Source organism: Oryzias latipes, chromosome 6, assembly GCF_002234675.1.
Source record: "Oryzias latipes chromosome 6, ASM223467v1".
Taxonomy (NCBI): Eukaryota; Metazoa; Chordata; class Actinopteri; order Beloniformes; family Adrianichthyidae; genus Oryzias; species Oryzias latipes.
The window spans coordinates 4864888-4879853 of NC_019864.2; the positions used below are offsets into that span (position 1 = coordinate 4864888).

The 14966-nt window shown below is 43.7% G+C and overlaps 1 protein-coding gene across 2 annotated transcripts; it reads left to right on the forward strand.

Annotated features, from left to right (window-relative positions):
* Positions 1-3222: 3222 nt before the first annotated feature.
* On the forward strand, positions 3223-11641 carry cfdp1 (craniofacial development protein 1). 2 transcript variants are annotated; one of them, XM_011472838.3, is made up of 7 exons: positions 3223-3406; positions 5465-5582; positions 6001-6178; positions 6383-6492; positions 6752-6880; positions 10038-10196; positions 10577-11641. In XM_011472838.3, the coding sequence occupies exons 1-7, from the start codon at positions 3340-3342 to the stop codon at positions 10665-10667; spliced, it is 852 nt and encodes a 283-aa protein (XP_011471140.1). In that variant the 5' UTR covers positions 3223-3339; the 3' UTR covers positions 10668-11641. The 2 variants fall into 2 exon arrangements, with proteins under 2 accessions (XP_011471140.1, XP_004086256.1); XM_004086208.4 differs by having other exon boundaries at positions 6004-6178.
* The last annotated feature ends 3325 nt before the right edge of the window (positions 11642-14966 follow it).

A 14966-nucleotide genomic window follows, 5' to 3' on the forward strand; every position in this document is an offset into this window, starting at 1 on the left:
TTATTCAAAAATTGGGTCCCACCACTTACAAAGTCTCTGTTCCAGATCACAGCCACAGCAGTCGTGTCCTGCATGTCAATCTGCTGAAGCAAAGCATCCCTGGAGCAGAGGGAAAATACACAGTGACCTTTATAAGGAGCATAGCTGGTGAGGAAGTAGAAGAACAATATCTGCCCACTCCATCAGCCATAGAGAATGCTGTGGTCAAACGCCTAAGTTACAGGATTCTAGAACGGTTACTTGGTCCCCTGCTAAAGGAAATTGACCTGATGCTGTCCCTAGGCATCATTGAAGCTTCTCAGAGTTAGTGGTGCAATCCAATTGTTCTTGTCCCAAAGAAGGATGAAACAATAAAGTTTTGCATAGACTTTCGTTATCTAAACTCTGTTTCTAAGTTTGATTCATACCCTACACCAGGAATTGATGAACTCACTCATTGACCACCTTGGTAAGGCAAAATATCTGACAACGATTGATCTCTCCAAAGGATATTGACAGGTCCCGTTAACAGCCTGGTCCAGGGAGCTGACTGCCTTCAGAACCCCACGGGGCCTATATCATTTTACTGTCATGCCATTTGGATTACAAGGAGCTCCAGCCACGTTTCAAAGATTAATGGACAAGGCATTGTCTGTCACAGTTTACATCTGCATACCTTGACGACATTGTGGTGTACAGCAACAGCTGGGAAGAACATCTGGAACACCTGAAAATTGTTTTGGAGTGTCTCCACACTGCAGGTTTGACCATTAATCCAGCAAAGTGTGACGTGGCAAGGAAGGAGATCCAGTACCTGGGCTACCTCATTGGGAACGGAGAGGTAAAGCCACAAGTTGAAAAAGTGGAGGCCATCCAGTCCTGCCCTTATTGCCTCAAACTAAGAAACAATTAAGGTCTTTCCTTGGCATGACCGGCTGGTATCACAAATGTTTCAACTACAGCAGCTTCACTCACTGACACGACAAGTAAGTGATGGACAGAGAAATCAGAGACATTCAACAAGCCTTAAGTGGACATCCTGTTCTGAAGTGTCCTGACTTTCAACAACCTTTCATACTGCAAACTGATGCTTCAGACAGAGGGCTTGGTGCTGCTGGTACTGCTCCAAGGACCTCCTAAAGATCGCCACCCTGTTGCTTTCATCAGTCGCAAACTGCACCCCGCTATTCTACCATTGAGAAGGAGTGTCTGCCGGTGAAATGGGCCTTAGACTCCTTTAAATAATACCTTTTAGGAAGATCCTTCACCATAGAGACAGACCATAAAGCACTGAAATGGCTGCAAAGCATGAAGGACACCAACAGGCGATCCAGCCGTTAGACTTTGAAGTCATCCACATCCCTGGCAAAGAAAACATCGTTGCTTGACTGTCTTTCCCGCTGCCATCGGGAAAGTCTGGAGGAGGGGGAGCGTGTGGTGGTTGAACCTCAAACCACCACAGAGGTGTTAGTATTTCTTTAATTTTTCTTCAAATTCACTTTTACTTTGCTTCCTAAAATAAATTAACAATGGCTGCACACATTTGATTAATTTGTTTCAAGTGAGAAAAAGTAGTTTATTCCCCTTTGTTTGTTTCTGAGTTGACCCTCCATAACCAGCAGAGGAGATTGGGACGTTCCACGGGGAACTGCAGGGGTCGCCAACTCTCTGTGTGGCCTTTATTTTTGCTTATTTAAAGGGAATTATTAAGTCCACTTTTTTGTTGAAGACTGCTTTTATATTATATAAATGTTGTTTGTTTTACTGTTTTGTAACCTTAGATGGATTAGTTGGAATGTTTGATTAGTTTGTTGGTCCCTCCCTCATGTGTCCAGTATGGTTTGTCCCTCTCTATGAAGCTTCCCCGGTGTGTCAGTGCAGGGGCTGAGATCAGTTCAGTCCCACTTGTTTGTTCCATTTAGTTATTTTTTTCAGTTGGGCCCAAATTACTTTAGTTTTGAAACTATTCAGTTTTGTACTTTTTCATCAAACACAGCAAATAATAATATTAAAAGATCTTACAAAAAACTCCAGCTTTGTCATTTGACTCATTGTGAACCTTCACAAGGGGACAAAAAAGAATTCAGACAAACATCAACTATGCAAGTCCTCCCTCTTAGAAAGAAAGATGAGAGAGGCCTGTAATGTTCATTATAGATACACTGCAACTATTAGGGACAGAATGTAGAAAAAAGAATCCAGGAAAACACATTGTAGGATTTTAAATGAAAAACTTCATAAATTCCTTAATAAAATGCTAATTTGGTCACCTACAAAAAGTAAGGTTTGTGTCTCTCCCAGACTTGCTACTTCTTCTTTTTTGTCTGTTCTTTTTATTTATTAATTTCAAACTGAGAAATTGAAAAATAAACAGAGGTTTTAAAAAGGCTTTGGATGAAAATTAACAATTTATCGGGTTCCATTTTCTTTTAGTCAATCCCAATCCAAACAGTATTTTTAGAGCATTACAAAAAATAAATACATGGAAAACATTGCATAGGAATGAATCATGTTGACTCCCTTTTATCTATTAACTTTATTAATCTTCATAATTGTTTTGGTTTTGTTTTTAATTTCTTCCCTGCAGTTATTCCTGTTAAGGAGACAAAGAAGCTCCTCTGTCCCCCAAGCACTACTTGTATTAATGAAACCACATTAAACTGGTTATCTGTAGAAAAAATATGATGACATCATCAAGAACAGATCAGTCCATCATTCCACTCCAATGTGTGGACAGACTTTGAATAAAGTCATGTGTCCATACAGTGTGCTAGAATGTTCTAAGAATGTTCCCTCTGGATTATTTGGATGTGGAAAAACAACAGTGGACTGAACTTTAGGAAACTAACATGTGAATGGATTTGACATTCATTCTAGTTTACTTGTTTGTTTGGACACAGATTTCATTTCCACTTAATGATCTGGAAGAAATCCAAGAATCTGGAAAACTTTACTGTTCAGTAGCAGGAATTTCTGTCTGAGTCTCACTGGTGAAACTGTTGGAAAGGGAGTTACAGTCACCCCGTGTGGTTGAATGAAGCGTGAATAAATCCAGGTTATTAGCTGGTTTCTCGTTCTTTGATTTTTGAATGTTATTCACCAGGTTTGAGTCCAAAGGCTAAATTGTCAAACAGTTTCTGAGGCCTAGAACGATCCAAAGACAGATGGACATGTTCCACGGTCTGCCGGCAGGTGGCAGTGTGAAAAACCTGTGGCCTTAACTGCTGTTCACCTCCGGAGAGGAAGAGGAGGACCGGAAGTTCCGCCGCAGAGCGACAGACAAACGGCTTCGAGGTTCCGAGCCGCAGGTTTTGACCCGGTTCTTTGGAGTTCTCCGTCTTCAGACGCTTCCTCCCAACCATGAGTTACTCCGACTACGACTCGGACGGGTACCAGTCCCACGAGGATGAGGACTATGTCCCGTCGGGTGAGGCATCCTCCTCTCTTCTTCTCTACCATCTTTGGTCCATCAGGTTTGTTGTTATGAAGCATCCATCCATCTAGCAGGAGTCTCAGTGGAAATGAGTAAAGTAGACATTATCCTGCACGGTTTGTTTATTTTATTTTATAATAGACTGAACTTTATCCTAAAGGAAACTTCCCGCCACAAAGCTCAAGTAGAAGAATGAATAAAAATGATGTTTGACAAATACTAAAGGACTGGCTTCCTGCTGGATCTCAGTGACTAAAATCGTCAAACGTCTTTTCTATATTTTCAGAAAAACACTATCAAGGGGTTTATGGGTGATTCAGGGCTGACATTCTGTAATCCTGTGAATATTGTCAAGAGTTCAAACCACACCGACAGAATCTCCTAGATCCCGTTGAGATCAGGGATCAGGATCCGCTGTTCGGCCCGGTGGTGAAGGCTCGTCTGGGCTCCCAGCAGTGAAGCGTGTCTGAGACCTGTTCTGCTGTCTGCAGCCCGTTGTCTAGTCAAAGTGTTTAGTCTGAAAAAACCCTATGACGACAAATCCAGGCTGACAGCGTCTGCAGAGATGCCAGCTCTGCACTGACTTTCCCTGAAACTAGATCCTCCAGCCTCCATGGACCTCTGTGGAGACCACTGGAACCGTGAAGCAGAGTCCTTCACACCAGAAGCTCTTTTCATTCGGAGTCTCCCCACTGATATTAAGGCTTCCCAGAGTAAATGTGCAAGTGTGATGAGTGCAGCGTTCTGGGAAATGTAAAGCTGATGGCAGCGTGCTCAGTGATGGCCGCTCAGACCTCAGCTGTCGTCTTTCTGATGGCACTTGAAGCAGCTCATTTAAAGCACCGTGACACACACTGACCCATCTTGTTGTGTTGTTTTCATCTGATCACATTTCAAAGAGTGGAGGAGATGCTGAACATTCCACATTTGTAACTACGACTGCACAATATGAGGAAAACTCGCCATTTGCGATATTAGTCATCAAAACTGCGATGACGATTTAACTTTAACAAATAGCAAAACAACCAAAAACATCATTTCCGTTTCACTGCAACTGTTGAAAAATTACACTCCGAATGACCCTCGTCTGCATAGGAGGCAAACATCTAACAGAAAAGGGCTCCATCTGATTGGTCAACAACGGGAACGGATCCATCTGATTGGTCAAATGCATAAATGGATTTATTTTATTCATTAAATACTTCAAGCTGCCGTAAGATTGTTTTAGCACATTTAAAGTAACCATTTTTCGCAATTTTCACCATCTTTTGCGACATGCGTATTGCACAGGTGGACATAATAACAATAACGATAAATTTGCGATTTATTGTGCGGCCTAGTTGTTACTGATTGGTACTGATCTGCTTATTTTCTTGGGTTTTCCAGCTGTAGTTTTCTATAAAACTGAACAGTTTTTGCCATTGACAGTACAAGGGACTGGACTGGGTGACCCCGCCCCCCTCCCATTCCAAACAGGAAGTGACTTTCAGAAGCCAGAATCCCACAGACGTCTACAGAAAATAAATCGCTGTTACTAAGTCATTCTATTGGTCAGAAGAACCATTTTTGATCTAATACCTTTTTTTACACTTTTTTTTATATAATCCTCATTTTTTTTATGCTAGTTTTTCTCTATTGCAAGTTTCATGTTATAAACTGACCAATCAGATGCCTTAATAAAATCAGGTGGTCTCACGTCAAACATTCAAAACTTCTGATTGACAGATTCTCCTGAACAAGCTCCCTCCTGACTTACAAGGTTGTCATGGAAACGATGGCTCATTGATGTTGTCTGGCTCCACCATGGTGGCAACGGTATTGCAAAAAAAATGGCGGCTGAATGGACTTTATTTGGTTGGAGCCAGAATTAAAGTCCCACTCACTCGGTCCAGTTCTCCAATACAGTCGATGATCTTTGTGAGAAACATTCCTTCTCAGCGTTGACTTCTCCTGGGGGGGCGCGGGGCTGGAAGCTGCTGGACTGTGTGGGGTGAAGACCCCTCGGGTCGCTCCGTCTCTCCATCCTGACGCTGGTTCCTGCTGCTGTTGCAGATGATAACCTCAGTGAGGACGACATGAACGAGTGCGAGAAGGAGGACCCTCTACATCAGGAGGATAGCGTTCCACATCCTGGCAGGAAGAAGAAGAGGAGGAAGGATGTTCATATGAGGTGAGAAGATGGGAAATGATTGCAGGAGAGACAGAAAAATGTTTGGATTTCCTTCTTTTCTCCTTAGTTTTTATGCTTTATTGTCATCATTGGGTTATGAATTGGCTCTAAAGTCCACACTAAAAGCTCATAAATGTCTAAAAAGCTCCTGGCGGCTTTCCTGCCGCAGCTGCCTCTTCATACCTGCTGCTGTTTACCGTACCTGCATGGCGTATGACCTGCACACGTGGGAAACTGCACAGTTACTGGTTCCAAACATCAACTTTTGTTTCTTTGAGGCATCCTTTGTTTTGTAACGACTTTGGAAAATATTTGGATCAGATTTGGATGAATCTGATGAGCTAAAAAAGCCCTGATGATAATGGTGTGTTATTTGTGCCTGTCATGGAAATTAAAGAAGAGTTTTGATCACTTAAAGCAGGAAGCGCAGGAAGTCCGAGGAGGACGGCAAAGAACGGGCTGATCCACCACAGGGAGGTGATGAAGATGAGGCCACGCAGAAGAAAAAATCTGATGATCTTTGGGCCAGTTTCCTGTCTGACGTTGGATCCCGGGACAAAGCCCCCGCAGAAGAGTGTCCCCCCAGAAAACAGGAGGTATTTCTGCTGGTGATGTAAGAGAGCTGCTGCCTGACCTGCAGAGCAGGCATGATGGACCAGCAGCTAAAGCTCTGAACCTACAACAAACTGCAGCGTCATGTTTCTGCAGGGTTTGAAAAGCATTCCTTGCACTGTCACAGAGTAGATCCTCCCCTCCCAGCAGCGCAGAGTGGGTCTTTATTTGTTCTTTTCTGTTCTCAGACTCCGTCTTCAGGCCTGCAGCCTCAGGCTTCCACTGCACAAACGAAAACATCCCAGGCCGATAAAGTGGTCATCACCAAAGTGTTCGACTTTGCTGGAGAAGAAGTCCGGTGCGTTTCTGAACATCATGTGTCCTCTCCTGACGCGTCTACCTCTGAACACTAGATGGGGCTGCTCACTCAATGATGCCACAGCAGCAAACCCCAAATCCACTACATCTGACTCATTCCGTCTTCATCTGTCAGAGATTGCCTTTGTGTAGTCATGAAGGATGTTGCCTGCCGCAGACTGCGCCATGTGTTGGTGCTTCAACCGGGCATTTGCTTCACGCTGCTCTGCTGAAGGTCTGTGGATCTGTGTCTCTGTCAGGGTGAGCAAAGAAGTGTCAGCAGACTCCAGGGAAGCCAAGACTTACCTGAAGACCCAGAAAGCTGAGGAGGAGGATGCTGGAAACCCGGACAAGCCCCCAGTTAGCGAGTCGCCTCTCCCTGGAGCCAGGTAAATACAAAAACCTGCAGTCGTGTGTTTCAGAGGTCTTCCAGATACCAGAGTGCATTGAGAGGATTCTGACTGCAGCTAAATGAAGGTGCACACCAAAAAATAGATCTTTTATCATTGTTGTACTGATGGAGGCAGCACAGCTGGTTCAAATGTCCAGGGATTGTGGAGAGGAGCATGTGTCCTCGCCACTGTTGATGCTGGACGGATTGGCGTGCAGCAGTGTGCAATTCCAGCACACATCTGCAGGGAGCTCCACCCCAAGCGTTAAATGCGGCGCTCATGCAGGGCAGACGTCTCCACCACATACCTCCACCTGGAGGCCCAACCAGCCGTAGCAGTGCTCATGCTCTCCTCAACACCAGAATCAGATTGACTGTATTTGTGCTCTGAAATGTGCCGTTATTGGTACCAAGGTGAGGCGGCGAGGAGAGCTCAGATGTTCACAGGAGAAGTGGCGTTCCAGACATCATGTTGACTGATGATGCAGTTTCTTCAAGTAAGCTGTGGAGCACGGCGTATAGAACTGTAGCTACTAGTGATGGCCTGGAATTATCCACCAAAGTCACTTTATTCAACTTCAGATTTGACAAAAATACTGTGTTTATGTGCTGCTGCAGTAATATCGCAAAAACTACACAATAAGAATACACAACTCTTTGTGAGGAGATAGCTGTGTCGTGTGTATGAATGTTATTTTTGTAGTACTGATAAGGTGTTTTATGAAAACAGAAAGCAGCAACGATTGCTCTGCTGTGAACCGTGTCATGGGGGGGTAACATTTCTAAAGCGCCGCTGGCGTAACCACGACTGAGCCGACAGGACGGGGCTCTGGACAGCACTGCTGCCTGGGTGGACTGGAATCTGTCGGGCGGGAACCGCGGACAGGAGGCGCCGTGGCAGGACGGTTGGGTGAGACGGGGGTCTCAGTCTCGCTTCATTCCAATCGAGGACGCTCAGGCTCCTGAGGGCCGGAGTGCTCCGCCGCCATGGACCCGGCACACAGCGGAGCCAGCCGGGAGGCACAAAAAAGGAAGTGCGCTTAGTGTAGTTAAACACAACAGTGACATGTTTCAGAAGAAGTTTGATTGGCCGCTCTGAATGTCAATCAAAAGACGTATTCCACAGAGAGGGTGACAACTGTCAGACAGATATTTGATTTGATACTGTTTTATTTCTTTATTTCTTTCTATCTTTGATGGCCCGCGATCTGTCATCACATCCATAATGACCACCCCTGGTTTGGATCTTTGTCAGTCTTTAGCCGTGTTCACACTGCATGTGGGGTGCATTCATTCACACTAAACGTGCACAAAGCCCATGGTGTTCACACTGGACCAGCTAGGAGGGGCTTCTTCTCCTGCTGCTTACAGGTGCAGTGTGGGAAACGTTACCACTCATACCTTCATCCTCCTGCAGACTCCTTCCTGGATCTCCTCTGTTTTATTCTGCCTTGATTGTGTTCATTTCATGTAGCTGAGAGGATTTGACCACAGTCTGATGAATTTACGGACGATTTGGTGTAAAACTGTAGACAGATATTTGGACTCCTTCCTCACATTTGATGACCCTTTCTCCTGTTCTGGCAAACTTCATGGCGTTGACCTCCAAAAGGCGCCCCCTGCTGCTCTGGATCAGTAGACTGATCTATGCCACAAGTGGGATTAGGGCTGCACGATGTGAGGAAAACTCGCAATATGCGATATATTAGTGATCAAGATTGTGATGACGATATAACTTGAGAAAAAAGAACAACAGCAAAACAACTAAATACATCATCTCTATTTCACTGCAACAGTTTAATTTAAATGAGAGTCAACATAACTTCAATTATACTCCAAATGGCCCTCGTCTACGAAGGAGGCAATCATCTAACATAAAAGGACTCCATCTGATTGGTCAATGATGTAAAGGACTCCATCTGTTTGGTCAAATGCATAAATGGATTTATTTGATTTCTTAAATATTTCAAGCTGACCTAAGATTGTTTTAGCACATTTAAAGTTGACCATTTATCGTAATTTTCAACGTCTTTTGTGAGATGCGTATTGCACCACTTGATATTGCGATAACGATAAATTTGGGATTTATTGTGCCGGCCTAAGTGGAATCAATTCTAGAAACACAAAAACAAACAAATCTAAATTGAATTTCTATTGAGTTGCAGTTCTTTGCAATCTGACATAAAGACTTAAGTTTCTTCTGTTTCTATAACAACAAACCATGATATGGGCTTTTGCACGCCTTCCTTCACAGAGACAGAGATGCAGGCAGGAAGCAGGAAGTCATTTTACAGAAGACAGGAAGTTTAGTGTGTCCAAACCCATTTCCTCCGTATCCCATCAGTGTGCTCTCAGAGCAGACCGCTCCCCAGGAAAGAGTCCTCAGAGCTCATTTATCTTCAAAGATGCTGAAGACTGTTTGCTGCAGACTCACATGGTTCTGCCGCTCCCTGCTGTTGTGTTACCACGGCAACAAAGCTAGAATCGAATCGAAGGGATGTGACGTGTTAAGATTAAAGATGAGGAAAAAGAGAATTCATCCACTTCTGAGGAGGTCAGTGTGGAGTCTGTATGCTGGGCTGCAGTCTGATGATGCACAGCACTAGGATGACATGCTGCAGCTCCTCCTCACTCCTGCTGATGAGCTGCAGCTCTGCAGCTCCTCCTCCTTGCCCCAGAAGGTCCCCTGCCTGCTTTTTCACCTCAGTCGAGTTTTTGTGTGCAACAACACTCCCATTCGTTGTAGTCCTCAGCTTCTGTTGGCTCCTTGTTGTGTCCCTGCAGCTGCAGACAGCCTGAACTGCTGTTGGATCTCCTTGAGGGAGGCTGCTCCGATGGGGGTGTTGTACCTGCTGAGAGCTGATGATTGACATGCTCTGGCCTCGACCTCTGCCGGCGTTTAGTTGAACTCCCTCAAATGTTGTTTGCTGAAGATCAGAAGCTTGTTTCCCATGTGAGGGCCAGTTCTTATTCCAACCCCGACTTTGTCTGAGGAAGACTGCAGAAGTAATGAACTCGGACAGTCGTGCTCACAAGTGTTTGATTAAAGACCTTTTTGTTGGGGTCAGCCCTGCAGCAGGATCTGGTGTTAGTGTGACGAACTGGAACTGTGAAGGATTTGACCCGTGTTGTTGCTTTACGCTCTCCCCCTACAGCACCAAACGTCCGTCAGGCATGGGCGGCATCCTCAGTCGCCTTGGAGGAAAGAAACCAAAAATGAGCACGCTGGAGAAGTCCAAGATGGACTGGGATGCTTTCAAGTCAGAGGAGGGCATCACAGAGGAGCTGGCTATCCACAACAGAGGCAAGGAGGGGTAAGGAATCCACACGATGCTACGTAACAAGCAGAAGGCTCAGACCTGGATGAACAAAAAGACTCTGAACTTCCCAGCAGAGGTGTGCTGCTCCTCCACCTAAAGCCTCAAACGCCTGACATGCAGCAAACAGGAACAGTCTATAACAAAACGTATCAAATCAATTTAGGATATGGATTGAAAAACTGATTAGAAAGGATCAGAAACAAACTACGGTTGCAGGAATCATTATGGTATGACAGATGTCTGAACTCATTCTTTGTAAATAAAGTTTGATTTGAATAGATATGCAGGGCAAGCTGTGGAACTGCTCCCTGGAATGGGGGGAGGGGGGGTCAACTTTGGTAGAAGGAGGTCTGATTTTTTCTTTGTGTGTTCAGGTTTGTGGAGCGGAAAAACTTCTTGGAGCGTGTTGACCATCGCCAGTTTGAGTTGGAGAAAGCTGTGAGACTGAGCAACATGAAGCAGTGATACACACACACAGATACACACACACACACACACAACAGAGAAACACACACAGATTCACAGAAACATACAATCACACAGGAATACACACCAACAGATACACAAATACAAGCAGACACAGACCCAGATGTTGGGGCCTCATGTACACTGCCCCCCCCCTGTAATGACAGGGCTGTGGGAATGGGCTGTGGTTGTGTAGGGAGGGGTCGCCACTGCTCTGGGGTGAGAACCAGTGAGAGTTTCAGATTTTCTCCAGAGCTGCTGGTTATCTGCACCACGGATCTCTGACCTAAACCCCCCCCCCCCCCACACACACACACAGGCCTCTTCCTGCACTGATGGGAGCTGGAACGTCACCATGCTTGGAGAAGTGCTCTCCATCGGACCATGGACAGAAAAGGAGTCGCTTCAGCAGGAAGAGTGAAGGAACAATTCAAGACTTTCATCTTTTCAACGATGCTTTTGAAATCTAAGTTTGGGATGGAAGGAGTTTGTGCATCAAGTCTCACCTGAACCACACACATTTGTTTTTCTCCCCGATTCCTCTGAAGAAAGCTTTGATGGAGGAGTCGGGCAGTGGCATCTCTTTCAGGTTCTTCTCTCCTGAAAAGATGTTTGCACAGAGACGTTCTTTGTGGATCGTTGGGCTGGCTCTCCTCTCCCGGACTCCTGGTTCTGCTAACCTGGGCTCCATTTTTTATTGACTAACCTACAGGTGATGTGGTTGAGCAGTCTGCTGTTTTCACGGCGCCCCACAGCTTTGTGATGTGGTCATGTGACCCCACCTGAACCTCTCATCCCGGAATCACAGTCCAAGCAGTTCCACACCTGAACTGTTCAATGGGAGCACAAGTTTGGCTGCTGATGGAGGCAGAAGGAAGACCTGGAGTCCTTTTGGTTTAACCTTAGTCACTGTAAGGTTTAGTTTCTTCTTGTTTTCCGTGTAAATATTAAATTTGGCTTTGATGTGTTCAGTCTGCTCTTTGTTACAGAAACATTCTTTTATTTTCCTGAAGGATGTTAGATGAAAACAGAACTTTGTTGTGTTCAGAGACTTTGAATTGTTCTCTGAACTTCCTGTTCTTCACCTTTCACAACAACAGAATCTGTGACTGTACAATAGCTCTGAAGAACAGACCGTGTGATGCAGCAGTCAGACTGCAGGGGGCGCTACACTGCAGAGTTTAACATTGCAGCAGAGAACTGGACTGAGTGCGTGTGATGTCACCTATAGAAAATAGTTTACTTCCCGCTCCAATCACATGTAGTCAGTTCAGCCACCATTTTTTTCACCATATGGACACCGCCATGTTGGAACCAGTCGATGTCATTAAGCAGTAATTTGGTCTGAATCAACACCTCAGTGGCTGCTACTGTCACCAATCAGGAGCGAGCTTGTTGGAAGTCTGCGTCAGTATTTTTCAACCAGTGTGCCGCGGCGCACACTAGGGTGCCGTGATAAATGTTCAGGTGTACCATGGGAAATGACCCATTCACTGATCTAAAAACACTTCCCATCTCCAGGATATCAGCTCTGTGTTCATCCAGGTCCTGATAAAACACTGAGTAGTTAGGAATATAAAAGATCATAAAATACTTTTTTCTTTGTGTTTATTTGATTAAATTAAAGACATTTTGATAAGAATGACGGTACTGCGATGTAGCAGTAGCTTCAGACGTTTTCTGAAAAGTCCCGCCCCTTTAACTGTCTCCACCAATCATTCTTGGAGTCTTAATCACACGTCTTTAGTCTGACCAATCAGAAGTGGATAAAGTCTTCACTTCCTGGTTCTGATTAAAGTCTCTCAGTTCTAACAAAAATACCAGCTAAAGCTCGTCTTTAGTGGTGAAGCTTTCCACAGAATCTGGTGTCAGACCGTGGAACAAGTGAACACATCAATGAAGCTCAGAGACGCTAGTCTGTCTGCCATCTGTGGAAGTTAGCACTACATCTCCCATGATGCATTGGGTTAAAGACAGCATCTCATCAAACATCCCGGAGTTTGGTCCAAGTCATCTTTTTAACTGAAACACTTTTCTAAGAATGTCTGGATTATTTTATATGATACATTTAAGTAGAAGTAATAACAACACTTAAGAAACAGATTATGGTGAAGTGGCCAACAGACACAATTAAACTAAATTGAAACAATCTAATCATCTAAGAAGAAATAAAACATTTTTGTTAAAGTTTTCAAAGACTTCATCTTTGATTAAGAGAAAAGAAAAACTAATAAAACTTCAACATGTTCATTTTTTGTGTAGCTACAGAAAACAAAACATATGTTCGTCTTTTTGTGTAAATTTTATCAAACATATTGTCATCATATTGTTCAAAAATTACAGTTGCCTTTGCACCAACGTCTAAAAAAATAAATAAATTAATATTTAGAAAGAATATATTTGGTTTTTTGTGAGAATACATAAAATTCCATGTTAATAAACTGAAGGGAAAAACAACTACCAGGGTAAAATGTCAAATAATTTAGTTGAAAATTATTACTAAAATCTAACTTAACTTTTATTACATCTTTTAGAAAAAACAGCTGCAACTTCCAGCTTTTTCTGCCACAATTATCACAAAAATGCATGTGAGATTGTGGAGGGACTGTACATCAATACAGACTAGAGTTTCTCCTTTTTTAATTTTTGGATGCTGGTGTGCCGCAGGATTTTTCTCAAGGAGAAAGTGTGCCTTTGCGCAAAAAAGGTGGAAAAACACTGGTCTAGACACTGTTGGACATGGGAGCCAGCATGCACCTACTTTAACTGAGACTGTTTAATCTTGGATAAAGTTGGATTCATCAGGACGCTGCTTCCATCTGCTGTATAGCAGCTAAATGCAACGTCAGCCCTCTTGGTTCTGACCCAAAGTTCTCCCAGCTGTCTGCCAATCCCTGAGATCTGTTGGTGGTTTAGGCTCCACACTGGTGTGAGTTATACTTCAGCAGCAGCAAGCCAATGTTTTGTTTGAGAACTCCCTCTTGTTCTTTGTAGTTAATGGTTAAAGAGGATGGTTTTCTCATCCCATCACATTTATTTTGACGGGTTTCTCCCTACCAACCCGAGAGAACACCGGAACACCACAACATAAAGACAGGCCAGAGGACTAGAGCTCGATTCAGCTTTCATCTTCTCTGGACCTCTGACTTCCAGCAAAAAGTCATATTCTTAGATTTTGACCAAATTTGAAGAAAAACATGAAAATGAATTTAGAGAAAATGGAACCCTCTCCTAAAACCTTCCATGTTTTTTACTTTCCTTTGGTTTTAAAGGCGTCTTTATCCTTCAGAGAACAGTATCTTTCAGTTTAACCGCTGAAATCTGCCTGAACTTGTTTACTCTGGGTATGTCGGTTCCAAAAGACCGGATATGAGTTGGCTTAATTACCATCGACTTGGTAACCCTGGGTTAATGCATGTGCACGTCATGTACATAAAGACATTCTCAATGGATCGACGACTTCCGGAGTCACCATGGAAACGCGTGGAGAAAAAAGAAAGCCCTATACTTCAGTGAAACGGAGTCTGAGATTTAAATGACGGCGTATGAAGATTATACGTCCATCAAAAAAGTAACACTGCTGCATCAGTAAAAGAAAGAGTTTCTGCTTGGAGAAAAAGAACGGACAAAGTAAACGCACGAGTAGAGCTGTGACGGTGTCGGCTTTTTCATCACCGCGGTGATGAACCACGGTGATATATCTATATCTATCTATCTATCTATCTATCTATCTATCTATCTATCTATCTATCTATCTATCTATCTATCTATCTATCTATCTATCTATCTATCTATATATATATATGTGTGTGTGTGTGTGTATATGTATATATACGTAAATATATATGTATATACATACACTGACCAAAAATATAAACGCAACACTTTTGTCATTGCTCCCATTTTTTATGGTATGAACTCAAAGATGTGAAACATTTTCCACATACACAAAATAACCAGTTCTCTGAAATATTGTTCACAAATCTGTCTAAATCTGTGATAGTGAGCACTTCTCCTTTGCCAAGACAATCCATCACACCTCGCAGGTGTGCCCTATCAAAATGCTGATTAGACAGCATGATTATTGCACAGGTGTGCCTTAGACTGGCCACAAGAAAAGGCCACTTTGAAATCTTCAGTTTTGTTTTATTGAGGGGGTCAGGGGACTCAGACAACCAGTCAGTATCTGGTGTGACCACCATTTGCCTCATGAAGTGCGACACATCTCCTTCGCAGAGAGTTGATCAGGTTGTCTATTGTGGCCTGTGGAATGTTGGTCCACTCTTCTTCAATGGCTGT